The 25,388-nt window shown below is 36.9% G+C and overlaps 1 protein-coding gene across 3 annotated transcripts in view; it reads right to left on the bottom strand.

Annotated features, from left to right (window-relative positions):
* The window catches only part of RASA2 (RAS p21 protein activator 2), a 46,574-nt gene that overhangs the window by 5,909 nt on the left and 15,277 nt on the right, over positions 1-25,388 (bottom strand). For 2 of the 3 annotated variants that reach the window (XM_063407896.1, XM_063407898.1), the window contains exons 5-20: positions 22,800-22,876; positions 16,424-16,507; positions 14,529-14,601; positions 13,209-13,285; positions 11,723-11,821; positions 9,518-9,674; positions 8,192-8,340; positions 6,795-6,909; positions 6,279-6,353; positions 5,466-5,589; positions 3,990-4,096; positions 2,709-2,795; positions 2,538-2,615; positions 1,999-2,072; positions 688-794; positions 322-404 (exon numbers count right to left, since the gene is read on the bottom strand). In XM_063407896.1, the coding sequence (XP_063263966.1) occupies positions 322-404; positions 688-794; positions 1,999-2,072; positions 2,538-2,615; positions 2,709-2,795; positions 3,990-4,096; positions 5,466-5,589; positions 6,279-6,353; positions 6,795-6,909; positions 8,192-8,340; positions 9,518-9,674; positions 11,723-11,821; positions 13,209-13,285; positions 14,529-14,601; positions 16,424-16,507; positions 22,800-22,876 (1,566 nt within the window). Of the gene's footprint in view, positions 1-321; positions 405-687; positions 795-1,998; positions 2,073-2,537; positions 2,616-2,708; positions 2,796-3,989; positions 4,097-5,465; positions 5,590-6,278; positions 6,354-6,794; positions 6,910-8,191; positions 8,341-9,517; positions 9,675-11,722; positions 11,822-13,208; positions 13,286-14,528; positions 14,637-16,423; positions 16,508-22,799; positions 22,877-25,388 lie in introns of those variants that run through there. The other variant, XM_063407899.1, reaches the window with a different exon arrangement.

Genomic DNA, 25,388 nt, shown 5'->3' with positions numbered 1-25,388 from the left:
AAGGAACAAACACAAGTTTAGTAATATTACATTTCTAGTAGTACATAGTAAAATTTCAAGTGCTTTGTAATAAGGTCATGTAGTTTTAACCTTCATTCCAGAAATCTGGCAAGGAAGGCCAAGTCAAAATCAGTCAAAACTTGGTGCAGATAGCCAAATTTCCAGGTTAATTTCCATGTTCAGAATACTTGGAGATACTGCAGCTTGTTAGTCCTGAGGCATAAAAGACTTTTTGCTGAAGTGTTTAGTAATGGGGTTTCATTACAATCTTTTATTTAAAGAACATATCAAAAATTACATATAAACTATCTTTTGACCCACATTTTTCTTGTTGAAGGAGCTCTCATCAAGTTTCTCCACTGCAAGGATGTTTTTGATTGGAATAGTGAAAATTGGTTCTTTATCTGTAAAAAATTGTAAACAGAGGAGTGAAGCAATCTTTAAGAACTGTTTTATAATCTCAGGGCACTGACATTGCAGTTCATGCTCTAAAAATATGTAGTTTTATTATTGAAGAAACAGGCATGAATCAGACAGAAGCCCCTTAATAGAGGCTAAAGGCAAAAGTAACTAAAACACATCAGTTATTTTAGGAAATGAAAAAAAATACACACTTTTAAAGGCAAAAAAAAGCTACAAACAGACAATACTGAAAAATAAAAATAATTGTAAAAAACCATTATTTACCTTGCTGTTTGTGGTATGTGAATTCTCTGCTTGTTAGACAGAACCATCGCTTCTTGAAATTCTTCTTACCAATCCGAGTCCTCCCCTGAGCTCTTTTGTACATTTCTCTGTAAGGATAGAAACCAAATGAAATGCAACCATTACTCTTCAAAACCATTTATTGAGATAAGCGCCATTTATTGAGATAAGACATTATTCTTTATCATGCAGTCATATAAAAATCTGCTTTATTGTACATTAAAAAAACCCTACTACTTGTTCACAACAGATCCTTCCAATATGGTGATCGTGTACAGGGTTCCAAAACCAGGAAAGGAGTTTGAAAAACACAGTCCAGACTGGTGTTTGTAACAGTAAATTTGGAGGGGATATGTAACTTATTCAGATCAAGAATTCCAACTTTTCACAAAAGGAAATAAGGCGTATCTAACTACAAGATTGTCTCCTTCCTGCCACTTCCCCCATGTGATTGTACTTGGCCTTTTCTGGATCAGAAACAGAATATCAAGGAAATGACACTGGACGTGGCTCAAGAGCAAGGGCAGACAAAGTGCATTTAGTACACTTTAAGTATACTCAATTCTCTTTTGTTTTGAACAACACCCATCAATTTATTACTAAAGCCAAGTGTTGATCCACTACAAGTTCCTCCTTCATTTCTATTTACTATCTTAGTAAGAGACATGTTTCTTCCTTCTTTGAAATTAGGATGCCTGTTTCACAGAAAAATCTTTTCTTCTTATAAACCCGCTTCTCAAATAAATGGAAATATTTTTTCCCCAAGAATGTTCAAATCATCACCTATTCTCGATCAACATCAAGCAAAAGGCAGTTCATTTCTTAGGAAGAGTGACTTTCACCTCAATCTATATAACAGCATTCTATCACTAAATGTTAAATATTTCAATTACAGGGTACTTTTCTGTCTAACTTTAAAGGCAGAACGTTTAGCTAGCCAGGCTTATACAGGAGGTAGAGTAATTCTAAGTTGATAATGTTCTTTAAAAATACACTTTCACAATCCTCAAAAACCATCAGAGCACACACTGAACTGTGACAGTAATGCAGACAGTCTTCAATAGGTTTTCAGCTCCTTTTAACTACTTTTTAAAGTATTTAACAGATGACTTATGAAAGTTTGCAGCTGTACTTTTAAACTAATTCTACACACAAATAATTGTCTAAATTACAAATATAGTAATTTCTACAGTATATCAGACATTTTAATAAGCATTAATCTGAATCTGGCATTAATGAAAAAAGACTGAAGTAAATTCTGTTATGGACAATATAAATTCAAGATGTATTCACCCTTCTTTTAGATGCACTGGCTCGCTCACACCACTGGGCTCTTTACTCTCAGTAGAGGAAACATCATCCAGAAACTTAAGGAAAAAACACCACAGAGAATATAAATACACAATATTCAGAAACACAAAACCCCCAAAAGCTATTTTGAAAATATAAATGTACAGTTTCTCCTTAAATAGAACAGTTATTTTATTCAACAGATGAAAACATATGGCAGGGTCTTGGAACAATGTAACAAGGGATGCCCAGAAGTTACACAAGCTTTCTTTAATGAGTTCCTAAACAGCAGAGCCAATAATATCTATTTTAAAAAATGCATGCTTTACTTTTTAATCTAAATTGCCTTAGTTCACTATGTGTAACTCTTGTGTATTTGACTGCATTGTTTTGCTATATTGTTTTTTTGGTTTGGGGTTTTTTAATGTCTGAAACAGACCACAACTTTTCTTTTTTCCTCTAGCAGAAAACTGTAACACAATCTTTTATTAAGGAAGATTGATCAGATATGCCAACAATAAAAAAAAAAAGTTGAAAGGTACCTTTTTAACAGATTCAGTAAATTTTTCTTCTTGAAATGTTTTGAAAAACTCACACATAAATGTCTCCTTGAAGCTTGACTGAAAGGAAAAGTATATTGACATAAATAAACTTCCATATGAACTTTCAATAAACAAAATGTTTGAAATGAGAAAGAATTTTAATAGCCTTACAAGTTTGCTTTTGGTCAAACTTCCCCAGCTTCCTAAAGTCTGGATGGCTTTTGATATAAGAGTTAATGTTCTAGAAGTCTGTGCATCCTAAAACAATGAAACAAAATTCAGAAATCATATTTTTTCCCAGTTCCAGGTAAAACTGATTAAAAATTTAAATGTCAAAAGGTTATTATATCACACAAGGTAGTAAATCTGGTACATCTTCATTCCTTTTCTTTGCCCCAAAAGAAAAAAAAAAGCATATGAAATATGATATAGTTTATTAGTTACTGCATAGTGTTTAGTATTTTAGTCACTACCACTAGAATTTAGTATTAGTACTGGGGAAGTATTTTTACCTATAAAACATTTGAAACCCTTGAATTCTGTAATCATTTACTACATAACAAACTTCTGAACAATAAACATAATGAACTATTGCTGGACAAATGGTACAAGTTTTCCTAATAAAAAGCAAAAACAAAAGCTTTGTCTTTAACGCTTTCACTTGATTTGTTTGCTACCTCACCGATTGCATTTTAACACAGAATTATAACACAGCCTCCAAAAATGGCCTCGCTATTCTCTTTTAGATGTTTAACCCTCCAGTGTTAAAATTCTGTATTTTTTTTTACTCAAAAAACTGGATAATGTCAAAGAAATGAATTTGACTAAGTGTATCTTTTTCTTTTGAAGGCACAACACACCTAAGTAGATAAAATAAGGTACTAATGATAATCTCTGGAGCAGTAGATTTCATACATTTTCTGTGTTTAATGTGAAAAATAATACGGGTTTTTTAAATCTTGATATTCCTGTCTTTGAATATTTTTTTTGTAATGTATATCTACTTGACCAATGAAAATGGAAAATTTGTCAACCCACTGCAGCTAGTGGAGTCCAGGATAAATACACCAACCAATTACTGGATAATGCCACAACCTCTGCTTGAGACCCAAAAGGCAATAAATGTCTGGATGTTTAACTCCCTGGGGGAAGAGGAACTTTAGGCTATACCTTAAAGGCCCCTCAGTCACGTTGCTATTTCGCCCAAGAAGCACATTCCCAAAGAAAGCACAACATCTTTAATATTGAAAGTTCTCCCACATCATTTGAGAACACCCATAAAGACTGAAGTATCTGATGCTGAAAGAATTGCAAATATCTTCCTTCCTTTGGAAACTGAACCTAGAGACATTGAGGTATCTTATTTCCCAGTTACTGAAAATAACCTGTGCCTTCCCACACCAACAGATCTGACGGAATGAATAAAACAGAACAAAGCTTCACAAGACTTACTGGATGGTGAGGTCGTAAATGAAAAGTATGAGGTGAGACTACGGCTACAGCAAAGAAACGAAGAAACACAAAGCTGCTCACTGCAGAATACTGTACATGAGGGTCATCTGCAGAGAAAAACCATGAAATGTAACATGCACTGAACTCAACAGGAAACCATGAAGACAGTTAACATAAAAATCCTTAAGAAGGTAACATCAGAGGAGACATTTATATTTTAAAATAGAATAGAAAAATCAATGAAGTGCATGAAATGGAAAAGGTGGTCATGGTAAGAAATGTTCTCCATATAGTGGAGTGTTTATTGCTTATTTATCTGAAAAGAAGTTCTATTCCCATACAAGTGGCTCCTCAGCTCCCCTGGAACCATGAGATGATTGCAAGCTTTTACACACACAGTTGATTAGGTCTGGCTGGATGCTGCACCCAGAGATAAAACACTGCAGCAGCTGCCTCTGAACTCTGAGGCTGTTGGATTTATTCACCTGGAAAGCTACTGACTGATAACTCAAATACATTAATGCAGCCTACAGATAGGAACAAGTTTAATTGCAATTCTGAATTGCATCATAAACCCACGCTGTTATATAATTTTGATGATGTAAATGAGAATTTTCTCATTAAATATTTTTGGGTATATTTACTTTTATACTGGGAAATACAGTGAGATCACATTCTTACTCTAGTGAACACTTCAATCTGATCTGGTAAGTCAGCTTTTCTGAAGGGACTGTCTAAACTAGAGCAATTTATGGCTCAGTTTCAATGATAAAGATGAATCAGAGAAATGTTGCACGTTATGAGGAACATATTCTTCACCTGTAGCTTCATTTCAGATTTTAACTGACAGAAGTATGAGTATTTCAGACCTACTACATTACTCCTATATTAAAACCATTCTGAAAGAACAAAGCTATTCTACAAATTCTGTCATATTTACAAACCCGTTAAATATTTATTATCCACCCTCCTCAAAACTACCTATAACTGGTTTAGGTATAGTAGCACCAAAGCTAACTTCACAAAAGTTATGAATATGTTGGTCATTCTTAACAGAGTGACAGTTCTTGTAAAGATGCAAATGCCAAATTGATTTTCAAGTTCACATCTTGTTTCTTTAGAAGCAATAAACAGAACAGCTCTTACATATTTTAAGTATCTTTCAAATAAATCAGTTCCTGTATTGCTTGAGCTTTTCTTCTATTATCTTGTACTTTTTTTGATGACTTCTCATTTGCTGCTGTCTTGCCGTTTCTGACTTGCAATATTTTTGTATGACAAAACAAAAAATGCCTCTTGGTTGACCACAAAGTTTCACTATACTATAACTTCCAGCCTGACACAAAAACAAATGCCTGACTGTCAAAGTTCAGGGCACAGCTCTGGACAAGACAAGAATTGTAACAATCCCCATAAGGAAACTGCCGAAGTTTTCAGCCTGAACATCACTTTCAGAAGCTTTTAGAGAACACTTACTTGGAAATCTTTTGGCAGCCAGATGCCTCAAAGAATAAAAAACATCACACATTAGGGTGGGACAACTTATACTGGACCGCACTATTTCACGGAACACTTTGTCCACATAATAGCGGAGATTTTCCTGCAATTACGAAAAAAGATGTTTTTGAGACCATGAACATTCACATTTCTCCTTTTTTTAATCTTGGCACATACATAACACTGTCTGACTATTCAATACTGAATTTTAGTACAGTACAGACTTTAAAAGCCTCATAATGTTTATATGGCATTACTATTGTTAAAGGGTAGTTTAATGATATTTACTTAATGTATATAAGCACTGTCTAGCAATATAAACTACCTACCAATACCTGGTTTTGTAATTTGACAACAAGGAAAGAGCATTTCCCATGTATATCAAGTGAACGTTAACTTCATTGCAGCAACTATTGCCTTAAAAATCAGCTTACTCTGGTAAGAGGGAAGCAGCCAGCAAAACTTCAATGAAAAATGAAAATGAGCAATTCTAATTAGGTACATCATAATCTAATTAGGTACAGCATAATCTAGATGCTGAGTACAGGACACCAGGAATCAAAACACCCAACAAACTGGTAAGAATGACTTTAGCTTCTCCTCTCTGTCCCATTTTCCACTGGTCTTTTCCACTGCTGTGTACATAAAAAGGGGTAAAAAAATAAATTTTTTTTCTTTGTTTACTCTGAAAACAGAGTTATATTGCTACTATGAGTTACTTATTTTCCATTACAAAGAGCTGCTTTTACAAATGCTTTTCTTTCAGATTTTGAGACCAGTTGGGAAACTCACCATATTGATTTCCACATTATCCCCTTCTTTTAATTTGATAGGATCTATTTCACAGGGTTTAGGAGACTCACATATCTGAAACAAGCAAACAAAACTATAGGATTCAATTTTTCAGACAGAAAGTATGAAAATGCACCCATTTAAAACCAGATTCTTAAATTTAGGAATAGAATTCTAAATAGGTCCTAACCATCCATAACAACAGGCAATGATCATCCTCACTTTTGTTTGTGCCTTTTCAAAAGGATTGATTACATAAAGCATCACATGAGCAAATCCTGCAATGTGCTGGAGCCTGGAATGACTTTCATTGACTGTTTATTTGGAAGCATCTGGAACATAAATAGCAGAACACAGCTCCTCCCACTAAACTTAAACAAATATTGCTTTATTAGTTTTCCCTCTGGGATTCCCCTGAGTGATTCCTACCACAGAGCAGAAAGAAGAATGCCTGTCCAACAGACAAGGACACCACTGGGGGCTGAGTGAGCCCAGAGTTTCAGTAGGATAACCTACCTCATCAATAACAGGTTTCAGAGTAACCTTTAGGTAGTGCTTCCCCACTATTTTCATCATTTCATCTACACACCGAGTTGCTAGTGAATTGCCTCTGAAGATTGTGTTTGCTTCTCTGTAAGAAAAGAAATTATTTTATTTGAACAGGGGAAAAAACAACAAGTTCAGTTAGAAAATTCAATTTATATTCTATCTTGCTATTAAATAATTATTTAAGAAAATATTCATCATATATTTCAATTACAAATTCCAGAATTTATACACCAAGCTTGCAAAGGCACTCAGTAACAAAAAGAGTATGAACAAGAATATTATTACAGTAATTACCAAACCCAGGAACATAAATAAAATCATATGAAAAAGCTAAAGAAATTTTATACAATTAAAATTATAGTGCAGCATGGAACATGAGAAAGAACAACTGGAGAAAATTCCAAAATAATGAAAATTGTACCTCAGCAACATACAGTTCCTCCTCCAGTAGTCATGGTGAAAAAAAATCTGGAGCTACAGCACACTGCTACACTACACCAATAAACCCAGACACTTAAACCAAAACATACTTAATCCAAGGTTACGTTTTTATTCATTATAGCTGTAGAAGAAAACTGAAAACTTTTCACAGCCAGCTGTGAAAAGTGTATCTTTCTAATCTGAGGGATTTAGTTTAAGCTCCCTTTGTTACAGTTCAATTACAATGGAATGTGTGTACTAAAATGCAGTTTAGAAAGTTATTTTCTATGAGTCACATCTTTCTACACAGTTAAGCTGTCTGACATTATTTAAATCAAGACTGAGTGCTTTGAAATGAACTGTCCTGTGGTGTTAAATCCCTCCCACACCTCCACTGGACATGACCCAGCATGGCAGTGGTTGCTGCTCACTGCTTTATCTCTCTCCTAACCACAGAGCTGCAAATTCCTAGTTCATGTGCTGCTGCTTGGGAAAACTCCCGTGCTTCCTACTTGCAAGGCATGCAGGCCCCATTCTCATTACATGGCATCTTGGCAGAAAGGGAGCAGCCCTCATTTAAGCTATGTGTTAAAGGAAGCAGAATAAGATTTTCACCAATTTAAAGATGTTCCATCCAAGTTTTTAAGTTCCAATCCAGTGTGCAGTAAAATTTGAAGAGCGGCCAAAAAAAGACATTCAAAATAAAAACTGTATACTCTAAGCCAAAGTTTCACCAAACTGCCCAGCGCCCTTAACTCTGACTCCCAGCTTCAAAGTGATTTTAGTGAACGTTTTAAAAAACTAGCATTAAAAGATGAATGTATTTAGTCAGTTTTACGTGAGAGGAAAAAACCAAAGGGCTTACAAAGTGTTGTATCATGAAGCCCTGTGAAACTCTAGGATTATTTTAGAAAGTATGACATCAATAAACATGAAATACATACTGGGTGTCCTTCAGATCTAGTTCTGCCACTGCTGCAACAAAGGGAACCAGCTTATGGTGGTGCAGCAGCAGGCGCACCAGAGGCAGCACAGCATCGTACTTGTCTCGACACACTTCACTCAGAATGTAGGCAGCAGATGCAGAAATAGGCTGTGGGAAAGCAGAATACAAATCTGAGTAAAGCAGTTCAATGTTCTTAGTGTATCTGAATAAGTACAGATCAAATCTCATGAGACTGTAGACATAGTTTGTTAACAGAAAGTTTTAATATTTGTCGTGTAACATGGCAATTAAAAGCTTCCATTCCAGAGACACTTAATTGAAATTTAATATTATCTATTCTATAAATACATTTAAGAATGGAATTCAGCAGCTGCTCATCCTACTCATTCTCCCTAAAGAGTTAAACTATAGCTTTGCCACAAACCAAAGTCAGGGGCAGAAAGGAATTGTTTTACTACAGTGTCATGTATCTTTATGGACTTTTAAAACTATAATCAGGGGACAATAAAATAAAGTTCTTACCCTTCTAAAGTGTTTGTTGCCACTGTACAGTTGGGAATTTCAATATAAAACCTAAATTATTTCAGTAGAAAACATAGCTGCTGACTGCTGCTATATACTCAGCTATTCCTGAATTCCAGCAAAGCAGTATTTGAATACAGGCCAGCAAAATCTTTAGTCACATCTGCTTCCTCTGTCTTTTTTCTCCTCTGTCAGTACTTCCCTAACACTGAATTGATGAAAAGCTGTAAAAGACCTAAGAATACAAAGTGTGGTTACTACAGTTTGATTCCCGTCCCAGTGTTGTGCAAACCCTCTAGCACACTTCCCTCTTTGTCACCATGTCCTGGTGAGAAGTCCAGTCATGCTGATTAACATCCTGGGGAAGGCAGAAGCAATTCAGAAATAGAATTTCAAATCTGAATTTGAAAATTCTCAAGTAGATCCTTTTTGTTAATTATCTGCCCTTCAGTGCCAATAATGAATCAATGTTCCTGGAAAACCTCTAAATCCAAGAAGCCAATAGAGGCCAGTGGAAAAATACAATGTTGAAAAGAGCAACCAGTGAGAAGAAAGTATTTCATCTCCTCCAGGCACAGAGCACAGGTCATTTCCCTGTCTCCACTGGTTCTTCTAAAATAAGAAGAAAATCCTGGTACTTTGGAGCAGAAGTAAAAACTCTGGAAGCTGTTCATCTGGGTGTGACAGAAGAAATTACCACAAAGAAACAAAACCAATTATCTAGATATGAGTAATTCATATTGTCTCACAACTGCATAACCCATTTTTAGTTTTCACTTGAATGAAATTTTCAACAACATACCTGAACATCTGAAGATTTTAGCAGCAAGTTCCTTAGAGAAGTGTAGTACTCAGATGGAAGCACACAGTCTTCAGTGTAACAGATATTTAATCTAAGTGATCCCAAATCATCAGTTTTAGAAGACTTGTTTCCATTTTCTCTTGGCTGAAGTAAGTACCTGTAAGCAACAATACAATTATAAAATATTAGATACCTATTTCATTCATTTGACTAAATCCATAATAAAGCAAAGTATCACATTTAACTATTTCAGTATACATACATTATATCTGAAAACTAGCAAAAAATTCACCAAAAAAACTCCCTTGAGACACAAGGGTAAAAAAATGAGCAACATTTAATTCTTTAACACATAACAGAACTTATATTTATTTTCTCACATCTTTGCAAACAGTAAAATATGATATACTTTGTGTAGGTTAACAGGGAATAGCAGGAATAGTTTGAGATCACTGGGCCATCCCATTTTACATCTAGGTTATATTTAGGTTGTTGGACATCTCAGTTGAAACAGGTAGTGTGAAGAATTTAAATGATTTTGTCTGAGACCAGAAAAAAATCATAACATTAACAGGCTCCACTCTTGAGAAACAAGATATAGGGAAAAAGCAGATTTTTTTTCTACTCTTAATACAAAACACATTGCGCAATTCATTCACTGCAGTTTCACTGCATCCCAATAGGAGGTGCAGCCCTACAAAAATGTTAATAGCTTTTACGTGGTGTCACAGTAGTTTCAACACTCACCCCAACAAACTGAAACCTCAGCTCCAAATATTCTTTAACCATCATGTGTATTTGGACTTCTACAACCAGGAGATCATTTTTTTTCATAATCAGATGCAGTGCCCATGAAGGCATGCTAACATAAAACTGATTTACCAGGAGACCCTCTCCTTAAAAGCATGACTCTTAGGCTTAATTTCCAAATATTTAGTAGCAGAGATAATTTCTCTGCTGTACTTCAGCTGCATTTGAAACCACTTAATGCAAATTAGCAATAGCATAAAACATTTGTTATTTTTAATGACAGAACTGTTTTTGATAAGCAGATCATACTTGGCTATGAGGATGTTCAATGCAAGGTGTGCCTACAAAGCATATTAGCAGACACACTCAAGAGAACTAGACATGAGTTAGGTCAATTCAAAAAGCTACACCAACACAGCTCACTGGTAATGAGCCCCTGCTGATACAACCTTTCTCAGGAGGTTGTTAACACATGCCTAGTTTTATTTTAATATGGTCACACAGCTGTTGATGAGGCAGGTGTCTGCAGTATACCATGGAAAAAACAGAAACTCCAACACAAACAGGATCACATTCAAACACAGGAGTGAGCTCAACATCCAAGACCTGGGAGCCTCAGGAGGGCACATGGAGCAGAGCCATGATGGTTCCTTGGCCAAGCCCTGAGTTACATTTAGGGCCTATTTACACACTTCCCTCCCATGTGTTTTCTGTGTGGATATGAAAGCTCTTCCACTGTGCTCTTTCCTGTACTGAAAGGTTCACTAAAAGCAGGCTATTTTACACACCTGGAGGCACTCAAATCCCTTGCACTCATCCCTTCCTCCTCCTAAGCATTTGGGACAGTAAAGGAGCTAGAGATGGGCTCCTGCTCCCAAAAACATCAGAAGGGAAGGGGCTGAAATGTCCCATGCAGTCGAGTTTCTGTCCTGATGTCCCCTTGTACCTCACCCTTCCAGCTCCTGTGCCTGCTCCCCTGACATGATGTTGGGTTGGTTCTAAAAGACACTTCTGGAGACTTCCCAAGGAAGGAAAAAATCCCATACTTAATGATCAAATAAACTCTTCATCAGTCATTCTGGAAGTCTGGCTTAGGAATCAGTCGTAAGTGATGCAGTTCTGAGAAGCTCCAGGTTTGCTTTGTAGGCTGAAGAGCACACACAGATCACTGAAATCCAGCATCCTGACCAAAAGACACTGACAGTCCATCTTCCCTCTCTGCACTTCCCCCTCAAACACTCCAACTGTTCTGTGACTGTGTGCAGACACGGGAAGAGCACAGCTAAATGTTCCTGCTGACAGGGGTGATTTATTGAGCAGGGAAACTCTAGAAACATGTTTTACCTAGATTAGAACAGGAAGACACAGTTTAACGAATAGGTAAAATAAAACAATCTTTGCAAGGAAAAACGTGCAAGACACAAGCAAATTCACTTCTGAACCACCATTTCTCACCATGCTTGAAAGGAATCATTTCTTAACACCTTCACAGGAACTTTAATTTCTCCTAGAAAGACGTCTTGTACCAGATTCCCATTATTCCATAGGTCAACCCTGAAAACAAGAACACTGCTTAATTTTCTGTTCTCCCAGAGAGAAATAAGCAAGTTTACAATAACTGCCTTACAGCACTAATCCACATGCATGCAGGCAGCAAATGTTAGAAATCTCACTCCATTCTAAATAAATCAAGAAGACTCAAACAAGTGGCTTATTAACCCATAAAGAACAGATAAAGAAACAAACAGTGAAAGTTAAGACTTGCAGACCTTGCATCAGTAAATAAAAGTGATACTGGCACAATGCATGGGTTCTGCGCAGTCTCCACCCCCAAAACTGTGCACATTTCTTCTCAGGTAATTCCAGTGAACTTTTTAACCAATATATTTAAATATCTACCTAACTGCTAGAATCTGGCACACTGCAATGCCACACCAACACATGCGCTTGTTTTTCCAAGCAGCAGCTCGTACGCTTACAACCTCAAACAGAATCAGGTTCCAGACATGCACCCTGGGTTTGTTCTGACTTCTTACCTCTCTGACATTTCTGACAGACAGCAGTTGTTAAGAATAAAAACAAAAAATAAATAAAAACAAAACAAAAACAAAAGACAACTAGATTTGTTGGGGCATGACTATTTTTCTGAATATATTTGCATCTACAATGAAATAACAGTTCTAATTAATGAAGCTAATAGTTAAAAATGCACATACCAAGTTGGTTCTATAATGGCTATCTGGATTAACTGCTAAATTTTTTTTCTGATGCCTGCTAAGAAACATATGCTGGTCTTGAAGACTTTCTGTCATTCAGTAGATTTGGTGCATGTAAGTGCAGGAGCACAATAAAGAAAAGAAACTGAGTACAGGGCTCTCTGCAGTTCTAACTACATTGCATAAATACAGACAGAGCTGCTCTGAGGGTAAAGCAGCTGAAAAGAGGGACATACTTTGAGTATCTGCATTTGCAAGGAAAAGATGAAACACAAATGTTCCTCTAAAAACCAAAATGAAATTGTAAGAATCTCATAGAAGAGGCTTTTCCCTCTTTTTTTATTAAACCAGCCAACTACATTTGAAACTATGGATTAGGACCAGGTATGCTGTCATCTTTCAGTACAAGATCTATTACAAATATTCTGCACAAATTAATATAATTTGATAGAAGGTACTCATACCTCTTTACTCACAGGCACAGGAAGTAAGTTTAGGCTGCTAGAAACAATCAGCCACTATTAACTTCAAAACAAAAAAACTCACCTTCAGTAAGAAATACAAGTTAAAAAAAGGAGAATTTTTCTATATCATCTTTTCTACAAGTCTGATCAGTAATTCTATGGAGCTACATTAAGATAAAACAAGTATTTATTGTCTTGATAATAAAATATTACAATTTGTTAATAATTCTATGAAATCACTTTCTAATCCACCTAACTTACCTGACTTCTAGTTTCTCAATATCTTCTTCTTCCACCTGAAACTGGGACTTTTTGGTGTAACTGCTGGACCTGGTCACCTGCAAGTAAATTCTTCCTGTTAACACACTTCTTGTATTATATCAAAAATCAAAGGAAACCCTCCCTGCCTCTAGCATAGGTAAATAGTTGCTGTTCCTTATACAAAGGAAAAAGGTCAGTTGACCAAAAAAATCCTGTCTTTTGCCAGAAAGCAAGAGAAAAATGGGTCAAGAAGGGTTCACGCTGGAACCTACTGCAGGCTAGCTGATATATGAGGGAATTACAGTATAGATCTATTAGAAAAAACAACTGGTATGGCATGAAACTGGCAATTTTTTTTCTTTCAGCATGAGCCCCATGAAAGTATTGAAGTCAGTCCTGAAATGTTTAAAGATACAACAAACAAGAAGCTCACTCTTCTTGCCCTAGTTACACCACCACTGTGACCTCTAATCTTTACTTTCCTCATTTCTTGACTGACTGCATTCTCAATTTAACTCCAATAAATCCTAAGTCAAAAAGTTCCCAGGGTGGTTTGGATCACATTTTTATCCTAACATCTGACTTCCTAAGAAATCCACTCAGTACTCTTGAGCAGGTCAACTGAGATACACACATGCATTGAATTATGCATAGGTATGAAACTATTTCTCACTCAAGTCCCACAGCAGGACCAGTATTTATAAAACCACAGTAAATTATAATACACTTGAGGCACATGCAATAGTTGTGCTCCTTCCAACTCTCAATACAGCATGCTTTGAACACAAATCTGATTTTTAGTAGACACAAATCAGATGAAAATTTGAACTCATCATTTGTTTAGTGTCAGATAATTCATGTAGAATTGAAATCAACTCTTAAATTAAAAAAAGCTATTTTTTTAAATGAAATAAACTGTTTTGGGTATAATCACTGTATTACTTTATTAAATAAGTAAGTTGTTTGCGTTTTTTAAGTCAAGCTTGAAAATATTTAAATAGAAGCCATGGGATAGGTTAAAGTTATCGCAGCACTCCAGATGGCAACAGATGATACAAAAAATGATTCAAGGTAGGGAATTACCTTCATATATGTGCTTGTGAGAAAGGGATTTTCACACAGCAATTGGAGGTACAACGCTATTGTGTGGCAGACAGAAATTTAAGTATGTCATTCACATACATTTGAGAGGCCACTTAAAGCTCTTCAATTTGCTTGAAGAGAGCTTTCTGCATTAGGTACTGCAACACAGCTTGCTTGAAAATATCTGAAAGGTTGCACAAAATTGATAAACAGGAAGAATAGCACACAAAAAGTTACCTCAAAATAAAATGTTTCATTAAACTGCGGATTGCTTGTTTTCTTCTTAACTTTGGTCTTCTTTTGGTCATTCCTGTTCCAATGTGGTAAAGTTTTTACCATAGACAACTTAAACACACAATTATAAAGACATTCTATAGTCAAGAAGGACCCATGCATTTAAGTTAAAACATTTTTTGTTATTCTAGAATTCACTTTGATCAATAATGAAAATCTTAAAATAAAGTTAGTTCATCTTCACAATACAGTTTAAAGAGCTAAAATTTTAAATGTTGTATCTAGCCAACAGTGCATCTAACCAACTCAAAGGTTGTATTTAATTTTACAAACAGGTAAAACTTACATATATTAATTAAAATACATCAACAATTTCTAATGCATTTAAAATTTAAATTTCTTTCCACTGTCTGGAGATGAGCACACTTTTCCTTGTCTTGTTCAACTGCAGTTTCTTTTTTTCCCACCCTCTTTTGCTGGTGAAATACCCACTACTTCTTTACAGACAGAGGCTTACCCCCAAGACACTGAAGGTTTTCTTTGAAAGCAACTGCTGCTCATATTAGATATGAAGTAGCACAGGGCTAAACAAAACAACTGCCCCCACTTCCTTGTGGGTTGGTTTTGGTTTGTTTTTTGTTGGGTTTTTTTTTTTTTTTTAATTTTACAAGTTTTATAAAGGAATACAGTTTTATTTATTTATTTAGCAAAGGGTTGTAGTAGTATAAAATGGCCTTCCAAAGGAAAAAAAATATAAAATATGTCAGAAAAACAGACAAGGGAGAAGAAAAATTGCCCTGAGTATCAACTCCCTATTTTCAGGCATTGCACATATAAATATTCCAGTCAGGGTACATGCGTCACACATGCATAAGATTGGAAAATCTTAACCAGGAATTCCTGTAACATTTGCACATATATTCCTATACTAACAAGGTAAATATTTTGTGAGATCAACGTTTTCCCACTTCCATCCATATCACAGGAATCAAACAGAAAATGTATGTCAATTTACCTTCTCTGCCATTTGGCCCACGATTCCTAAGTATAATGGGTGAGTCTCCCTAGTCCTCTTAGGAAAAACCCAAACAAACAAACCAAAAAGTCCCACCAAACCAAACCTATAAAATGTGACCATTTATTACCAAGGAGAAAATAAAAACGCTCCATGCAGAGCTTACTCAGGAACAATCCTTCCAAAATCCTTAAGCCAAGCAAGTCTGGTACAACACATCCCAGCACTATGCACAAAGGCAATTCCTCAGCACCAGAGAAACAAAAACGGTTTGATGTGCCAAAAAAGAAGCAACTGAAACTTATCCTCCTCATGGGCAGGGACTTGCACGTAGTGAATGTGTGGGATGGAGGATTTTTCTTAAATGAAAAAACCCAGCAGTTACTGAGGATTACTGAACCCAAACAGGAGACATTTAACTGTGGGGACTTTGAACGCAGCATCCTGAAGGTGTTCCACAACCTCTCCTCTCGTCTCCTCCCAGTTACTAAACATTTGCTGCAAAGAAACTCACACATTAAGAGAAACAGAGAAGAGAGGAAGGTGAGTGAGCAGCTGATTGTATCGTGACATACAGGAATTTCACACAAATTAACAGGAAGTACAGCGCAGAAATGAAGAATCCAATAGAAAACGTAAGAAAGAACTGAGTCACAAGTGGCTCTTGAGTAGTGCAGACAATTCAGACAGACCAAACATCGTCCCAGCCTTGAGCATATGGCAGGGAAGGGAAGAGAACAGTAACCATGGAGATGAGATGTATGCATGAGAGCACTGGGAGATTCTTCTGAGTTCTAAAGATTTTGCTTAAAACCTATGCCTTTCTTTTCCTATTCAACATCACAGTGTTTTCAGATTTATTCATTTTATACTAAAATGTTACCTGGAAGGCCCCACAAGAGAGACTGTTGCATAAGGATCACAATTCTGTCCGTTTATAAGAGGCAACCCATGGCACTCCTTTATGCTGCAAGGAAAAGGCAAACAATAGATCAGTGAAGCAATTACTTGGCTTAAAAAATAAAACCCAAACAATGCTTTCTTTCTGAAAACTTTTTATGTCCTGCTGCATTACACACAGATATAGCTATACACTGATCTAACATACTGCATGTACTTGAAGTAGATCTCTAGATGGTAACACAAGATAATACTCAAGTATACAGTCAGACTTGGGGAGCTCTGTGAGAACAAAACTCTTGGAATTGCTTTGATAAAGACATTCCAGTATCACACATGAATGACAAAATCTTAAGTAAAATGAACTGCTACGTTAGGAGAAATCACAATCACAATCACATTAACTTTTAAATTTGGTTTCTCAAGGCCCACAAAAAGCTATCTGGCCTCAATCAACGGCAGCAGCTATACCTGGAAGGCACTGAAATGAATTGAAATGTTTAATTTTTGATAAATTACATTCTGAGTTACATTAAGAAATGCAAAGTCAAATCCTGAAATGATATTTAAAATTAAACATCCAAAACTATTATAGTATATAGTTATGGCTCTACTTTTGAAATAGTGCTTAGGGTTCATTTTCAAACTTTTTTCACAATAGTCCATGTTCAGGCTTAAATGACCATCAGGGTTAAATGACCCTTTAAAAAAATCTTGTTTTCTTCTGTAATTCATACAGTAAGTGGTAACTGGTATTTAACAGGTATGCAGGCACACTGTTCACCAGTCCTGATGCAAAAGGGACAGGATGGTTGGCAACTAATGCTCATGGAGACAGAGCACCTTTTCTGGACCTTCTCTAAAGTCTTGCAATCTTTGAATCACCACAACAGCAACACAAAGCTGGGTCAGCAGGCTGCCTAGCCTTCAGATGCTGCCCACATATGAGCATTAACTAAAAGCAGCTGGAACAACAAAAGTAAAGCAGAAGAGTTATCATAATGTGGAATAAGTTGTGCATATCAAGTTAGAGTTATGTACCTGCACACATTTTTAAATAAATGCTTTATGTACTGTAGCAAAAGTAAAAGAATAACAAGAGCTTTAAATCAAACACGACTGTAGAAACAACAGACACTAACACTCCTGTGCTGCCTCAAAACTCCACCCTCTTTGGAGTATGCACAATTATAAACCAGATGGTATTTTCTCCCCCCAAAAGTCCCTTTGTCTTAGCCAGTTCAGAGAACATTTAGTGCTGAACCACTGCACAATCATTTGTTATTTTTCTTCCAGTTATCAAGCACGTGGCCTTCAGCATTTCAATAATTTTTGAATCACAATGAACGCTACAGTGATTTCAAACCCACCATTTAAATGGGTTCTTGAAACATCCAGTTGTTTCATAAGCATTAATTGATTCCTCCTCCAACACACAAGTGGCACAGAAGAGTGGCAACAAAATTAAACTGTCTAGACTTTTCAGTCATTTGGGGTATCTGATCTGAGGCAGGACTCTTCTTTCAGACTGATGGGTATCCTGTAGCATAAAACACTCTCTGCAGCTCCTTGGGCTTTGCAGCTTCAGGTGCCAGTGCTGAGTACCTATAAATAAGCCTCAGTCTGAACCTCATTGGAAATTCATAGCAGATGGATCAGTCCACCTTATCTGAAGAGAATTCAGCTGTTTTAACAAGAACACCACAATTTCTCCTCTTACAGTCTTTGACATGTTGACCAAACCCCTGGATTTCTCTAGCTAACAGATCAGAGTCTGTGGGACTTCTGGTTACACAAACAGCTTGTTCTGTTCTCTTGACCACAACATACACAAACTGAAGCAAGGCTTGTTTGTGATTTCCTGTCAGATGAAAAGCATTTTAGTGACAATTTCACAGCCTTGCAGCAGAATTGGAATCTCTGGACTGATCATGTGGATCTATCACTTCACATAGATTTCATGCTCCAGCTGGTCTCCCTGTGGAGGCAGCTCTAATATTCCCTTTTCGCCTCCTGCCCAAGTCCCAGTTCTGTTGCCAGCAGGTGTGGTCTGCCTAGTTTATGAGAGAGCCTGTCCTGGTCCAACAGCTCCCCTGACCTTCAACTCCTGATTCCCCTGAATCTCTCTCTTCCACCTATCACGCACAAAGGTTTGTTCCAAATTTACCTCACCTCCTCCCCTTCCACCTCTCGCTCCAAGGCAGCTCCATCCCTTCAGTGTGCAGGCACTGCCTGGAGCCTGCTTCAGACACGTGTGTGACAGCACAGCCAAGCCAGCTGAACTGCTGCTTCTGCCCACCTCCCTCACAGGGAGCTTTTGGGTTGCAAGCCACTTGTCAGTTTGGCAAACAGAATTACCCTGGTCATGCAGGAGCCCAAGTTCCAAAGGCAAGCAGTCACTAGGGACAGAAAGGCATTAAATCAACTCAGCACTACCCAGCTGGATTGTTCCTCCCCAGGGACGGAGCACACTGCACTGAATCATTACTGATACTTTCAAGCTACTAAACAAACAGCCTCCAGTAAGCATGTTTAGAAATTCTGAAGATGTTTGAAGTGGCTAAACTAGAGTAGACTTAACAGAAATTGGAAAGTTGGAATGGAAATGAAGGGAATGAAAAAATCCTCTCAGTTTGCTAGTCAGCAAATTTCACAGGAATACTGCCTTTCCTCAAAGAATCAGGCAAAGTGCTGCAAGTGCAGTCTCCTTTAGAAGGAAAATAACAACCAAGAAATCCCAGCAAAACCACCACCAACAAAAAGCCAAACATTCTGACCAATCAAAACCCAAAATAACACTAAATATATACACTCATATCCTGACAACCATAATAAATACATTTCTAACATACAGTAAAAATATTTCAGCTTTGACAAATCATTTCATCTACCTAGCTAGGCAGCTGTCATTCAAAAGGCATAAATGCATGGACTTTGAAGAAGTAGACAGGAACTTAGAAGCTTTTTATTTTATACTTTAGACTACTATATCCTTATGTACCGTTTAAGCAACAGGTAACAGAATTTTGGTTCTTTTCTCCAACTACAGCGCTGTTCCAGTACAGTGCAAAAAATGTTTCAGTTTACATTAATTCTCATCTCAGCAGTTTGTTGTGCAAGAGGAGTTTCATACAGGAAATGAGAGCCTTTCAGATATAACTGGCATATATTCAGCTCAGAAGATGAAAATAAGTCCTTAAAAAGACCCAGCCCACAATAAACCCCCTCAATGACTGACTCTACCTCCATCATTCAATCAACTGAAGTTCTCCAAGGACAGACACACCCTAACTGCAGCCATTAAGATCTGTATGTACACCCCATAAAAATTGCTGTGTTCACTAGAACAACTTCATGTGAGCAGATGAAGCATAAACAGGACAGTAATGAACTGACAGGTCAATTTAAGAGGGCATGGTGTATCATTCATTTAGAAAAGTATGTGCAATGAAGTCCAAATCTGGCTGTAATAAACTGTTTCTGGGCTTTGAAGTATTCACACAGTAAATACAGAAAACCTTTCAGAGCTGAAGGGCTGCTAACCCCAGAGAAGGCAGGTGCCACCACCCAACTGCCAAGGAACTGCTCAAGTATCCTCTATTTCAGCAGCAGCAAATATGCAAACAATGGCCATGCAAACTCGTTCTTAGGGACTCCCAGCAAGAGCTGCATGTATTTGTGAAATCTGCTACTATACACACCATTGTGGTTTCAAAAAAAACAACCCAAACTGAGTCAGCAGGTAATCTCTTGCACTTTTTCCGCTCCTCATTCACACATGAGAAAAGGAAACAATTAGTATCAGAGACAAAATAAAGTTTTAATTCATAGTCTGTGAGTGTATCTGCATGAAACTTAAAGGCAAGTTTACAATTAACACAAAAATGATCTGTAAAATCAGGGCTTAGCCTGGTCTACATAAGCTCTAAGACAGTCCTTCACCAAAAGAAGATTAACTATGCTTTACACCAAAAAAAGCTGCTGGAATTGAGTTTTTATATCAATCCTCATCATAAAACTCATTTAGAAGACCAGCAGAAAAAGCCTCTACAGCCACGTTTACAGACCCAAAAGAACAGGAATCCATTGCCGAGCCTGTTGCTGTTTTGTTTCAGCCACAAGGTGACGGGGAGTCCAGGCAATGCCCAGAATCACAGCCTTTGAATTACTTGCTATTGTGTGTGCACTTAACACCACATTTAATCTTGTGTAATGATAGTTGGAGCTACTATTTTTCATCTCTGTAGAATTTCTGGACTCTCAGGGAATACACAGTGGAAATCCATTAGCAACTTAACTGTTCACAGAAGCCAGCACAAGTATCTAGAATTCTCCTATCCGAGAAAAAAATATAACCTGGTGAAGGTTTAAAAGCATCTCATTTTCATTGCATTGAGACACCATTAATTTGAACATGCAGTAAATGTTGTTTCTGAAAAGCAAGTGTCATAGCCTGTATGTCAAGAATTGTTTTTTCAGTGATTTTTTTCCTTTGGCCATTATTTTCCGGTTTAAAACAGATAAAGAAGAGTCAGGAATAGACACATTAATACATTTGTGCCCACTCTTTGTCACTCTTTTACTCTACTATGGTTCTGCTCCTTTCTATCCTTCAGCTTTGTTAAAGGAGTTACTAATTCAATGTCTTCTCAGGGCCTGGTGACTAGTGAAACATAGCAGGAAGTGCATCACTTACTAATTATCATGGGAAATTTACAAAACAAGCAGCATTTTAAAGTGTTTAATTTTCTCTTTAATACTCCCACATGTATTTTCTGTAAGTTCCTTATGCTTTAAGGTCAAATCCATCTCAAAATGCCCTCACGTCCATTTCTATAGTACATTCAGTGAGAGATTTCTTATTTCCCATACTCTCACATGTACATCCAAAATACATTTATGTACAATTTACTACTAATGCCGTAAATTATCTCAAGGGCAGCAGCACATGTGGTAAAACCCTTCTAAACACTTGCAGTTTAAGGAACTCCAGTGCATTTCATAACCTCAGACAACAGCAGTGATGTAACACTGCAGTGTTTAACGCACACTCCTCTCCCACATGGCAGTGAGTGGGTGAGTGCAGCAACCAAAAGAGAAGCCTGGCTTCCTTTTGATCAATTATCTCCGTCATCAAGAGATCCTATGAGAGGGCACAGTGAGTAAACCACTTCCTACTCAAAACTGCAACTTACAACAGTAACTTTCTAATGCAACTTTTCTTCATCATACAAAAAACCCAGGCAAGTTTTTAAAATAAAAACCCCACAACACTAACTTGGAGTGCATGAACACATAAAAATATAAAGTTTTCTGAAAACTAAGAGAGTTGGAAATAAACCACAAAGTCATAAAGCTCCAGCCAGCTTTTGGTGGTGAACAGTCCATGGGGAAAAAGCTGTTCTAATTCTGCTTTGTGCTGCAAGGGGTATACAAAAATAAGAGCAGCAGGACTCCCGATGAACCATGCTGCTACCCCACTATTAAAGCAGACACATTCCAAATTATCTTTAAGTAATAAAAATACCTTGATGAACAGCAAGTTCCATCTTACCTAAATGATGAGCCTAAGCCATTAAACCATCACCAGTTTCACTGGCTTAGTTCTATCACAGAATAGCTTCCCCCTTCACAGACCACTTCCCTGGGTCTGGCTCCAACTCAGCTACTCATCTGGGTTTAGAGGGTTGACTAAGACAAGAACATCAACTTGATTTCATAAAGAAAATTACATTAGCAAATATACCAAAAAGTTACTGTTTCTATGATGCTGTTTGACATCTTGTAGCATTTTTACACTTCCGAGACAAAAATAGGTTTGGTAGGGAAAGCTCCTCAAGTTGTCACTAGAAAGTTTTACTGAAATGTAGCAAACATGCTGCTCCAGAACCTCAACTCCTGTACTTTATTTTTCTGTAAGAATTTCTTGTCATGGTTAACCAGAAAAAAAAATCTGAAGCAAAACTAGCAATAAATTTTACCATACCAACCCCCCCACAAACACCAGCAGCAGCAGTAATCCGTCAGTAACAGCCATACTGCAAGTTCTGGCTGCCAGCTGCACTGCACATTCCCAGCTTTCTCACCAGACCAAATTCAACTGGAATTACAAGACACTAATCCTAGCAGTCCCAATAAAAGTGAGGGCTTTGGCAGCAGAGACAAGCAGCTGTGAAAAACTTCTATTGGAATTCCCCAGACGTATATCCATCTCCTCATAAGGCAGATTCCAAGGAAAGTCCCATTAAAAGAAAAATGCTATAGGTACCAAGACATGAAGACATCCGGTATCAGGGAATACAAATCCCATAATGTTTTAATAAACAACCAAATATTAAAGGATTAATGGATTTCCTTACTGTACTACTAGTTGCTGGCACACAGATCCATTGTCTGTTATCAGTTCGTTCAGTTTTAATTCAAGGTGAACTTTTCCCTGAAAAAAAAAGGAGACAAACACAAGTAATTTTAAAGGCATTTCTTTTAAACGTAAGAATTTGAACAATAATACAATTTACAGTTAGAAGTTATTTCAGGTAATTCCAATAGAACCACTTGAAGAAAATACCTCATCTAAAGCACATATCTTGCAAGTAGAGCATGATGGATGCATTTGCACTTTGAGACAATGCTACAGAGAAGCCCTATCTCATCTGCAGACAGCACAAGAATCAGTCAAGCCTCTACAGATTTAACACACACAAATATTTCTTCCAGCATGAGCAATTACCAAGAGCAAGAGTTGCAGATGTTTTGTCCCAAGCATGGGATGAACCCTTGCACAGACATGAATTTCTGAACACTTCAGAAGAAACTTCTAAAATTACCTTGGACTCTGAAGGCAGGTAGGTATACCTAGAAAAGTAGAATAGCATGCAATAGCCATGACCAGCAGCATTTAATATCCACTGAGAAATCCTGTCCATCACACCAGACCGAAGATAATTTAGCAATGTACTGTGCAACTCAGGGCAGTTTTCAAATGTCTCATGAAGACTGCTGATACACTCAAGGAACAGTAAACACAATCAAGGAGAGGAAAAGGTGGCAATAATTGCTAAACCCAGCTTCCTCCTTTTCTTTTTCTGATATGGCAGGATGTATTTAAGAAAAAGAATCCATAAATTACGGCACAGCATGGATTAACTTCAGCAAGGGTGAACCTACTGGAGCCTTTCAATATAAAGCTCTGTAACTTTAAACCATGATAAGCAACTTTCTTGGGATGACCAAAATTTAGTACTTGAATTTTGCTCCAAACAGCTACCACCTGAACAATACCTGCTACTGCTTTCAGTGCCTGGCTGTTTGTGCTGGCTTTTATAGCTAAGATAAGCACACACTAACAGAGCCTTTCCTCTAACAACATTCCCCTTGGTATTCTCAGAGTTTGTCTATTTGCTAAATGGAACATCAGATGATACCGGTCTGTTCACAATCAAAATTCTCAGGAAAGAGTTCTGGAAGATGATTTGCAAGACTGGTGAAGGAAGCAAGTCATAATCTGAACTACAGCTTTGCCTTTCTGCTAAAATGGAAGTAAAACCCTTAGCTGACCTTGCACACACTTCTATAGCAGTTATGTTTTGCCATTAAACTGCAAAGTTTTTGTTGTAAATCCCCTGGGGCAGAGGCTGTGTTTCCCTCTCTGTTCGTCACATGGGAGGAGAAATGAAGCTTCTTTTACAAGGCAGTTCCAAACCTAACTGCTTTGGGATGCCTGCCAAGTGTTTTGCAAACTGTTACTACAGGGTCAGGAACATAGGTACATTAAGAAAGTATTTGTCAAGCAGAGAAACTCCATTACAAAAACAGATTTACAGGATAAAAACAGGATACCGAGAAGCATGCCAACAGCCTTACAAGGCAAGGTTTTTGAATGACAAATGAAAAGACAAACATTATTAGTATTTATTAAAATAGTTGACTTCACTTGTTTCAGAAAACAGATACTGTGAATGGCCTAAACATTTTCCTTTTGCTTTTAAAATCAAAACCCACAAGTTGTGTTTTACACAAACAGAAGGAGTAAAAGAGCACATTGCTGCTCCTGAGAACTACCAGCTCAGTACCATGATGACTACAGTAACATGGCTCCAAGTAAATATTTCCCCAACACGCAGGGAGAGTTTGAGAACATTTCTGTCATTTTGTTTGTCAAGAGCAGCATGATGGTTTCCTAAAACTGCTGATCTGCAGATCTGTATCAGAACTTCTGACATATTATGCAAATGGATTTTAAATGTGGCTGTGCAGAAGGCTTTTACTTCAAAATATAGAAATCAGCCATTCTTATACAATAAATAATAAACAAAGAGTGACTTTCTGTGAATGCACTTTGCATCTGCACATCTCAGGGTTGTTCACAGGCAGTTAGGTACTATTTTAACTTTACAAATGGATTAACAATCAGTCTTCAGGTACTTACTATAGGAAGATGGAGTTTTATTGATACAGATCCTATCGATTTTAAGAAAAAGAACAGTGAATGTTCAAAAACCTTAACAGTATGTGAAAGATTTTGATATTACCAATGTGTTTTTCAAGTACATATCTTTAAAAACTCTGTGTATAAATACAGGTATAAAGCTATGGATACATATATAAATCTTTATAAAAGTTTCTTGCTATTCATAAGATAGATCAAAGGCATGTTCAATGAGGCAATTTCAAAAGAGATTAATGAGGATTTTATAAATAAAAAAGAGGTCAAGCAATCCTTACAATTTTACTAGCATGCTGACACTATGCGCATTTTAGAAAATAATTTTTTTTAAAAAAACTTAATATACGTAAACAAATTTGTGCCAGCTGCAGTTAAATGTGGCCTGTTTCACAACTTCTCAATGTCTGGTTTGTTTACTTAGTATTCCCATATTTGTATTTATTTTTCAAGAACTAGTGGAGAAAGGAAAAAGTTTCAAGAAAACAAGATTGATATGAACTCA

Source organism: Prinia subflava, chromosome 11 (assembly GCF_021018805.1).
Source record: "Prinia subflava isolate CZ2003 ecotype Zambia chromosome 11, Cam_Psub_1.2, whole genome shotgun sequence".
In the NCBI taxonomy this organism is placed as follows: domain Eukaryota; kingdom Metazoa; phylum Chordata; class Aves; order Passeriformes; family Cisticolidae; genus Prinia; species Prinia subflava.
The sequence above is the reverse complement of the archived record's forward strand: the minus strand, read 5'-3'. Positions and strand labels throughout refer to the sequence as shown.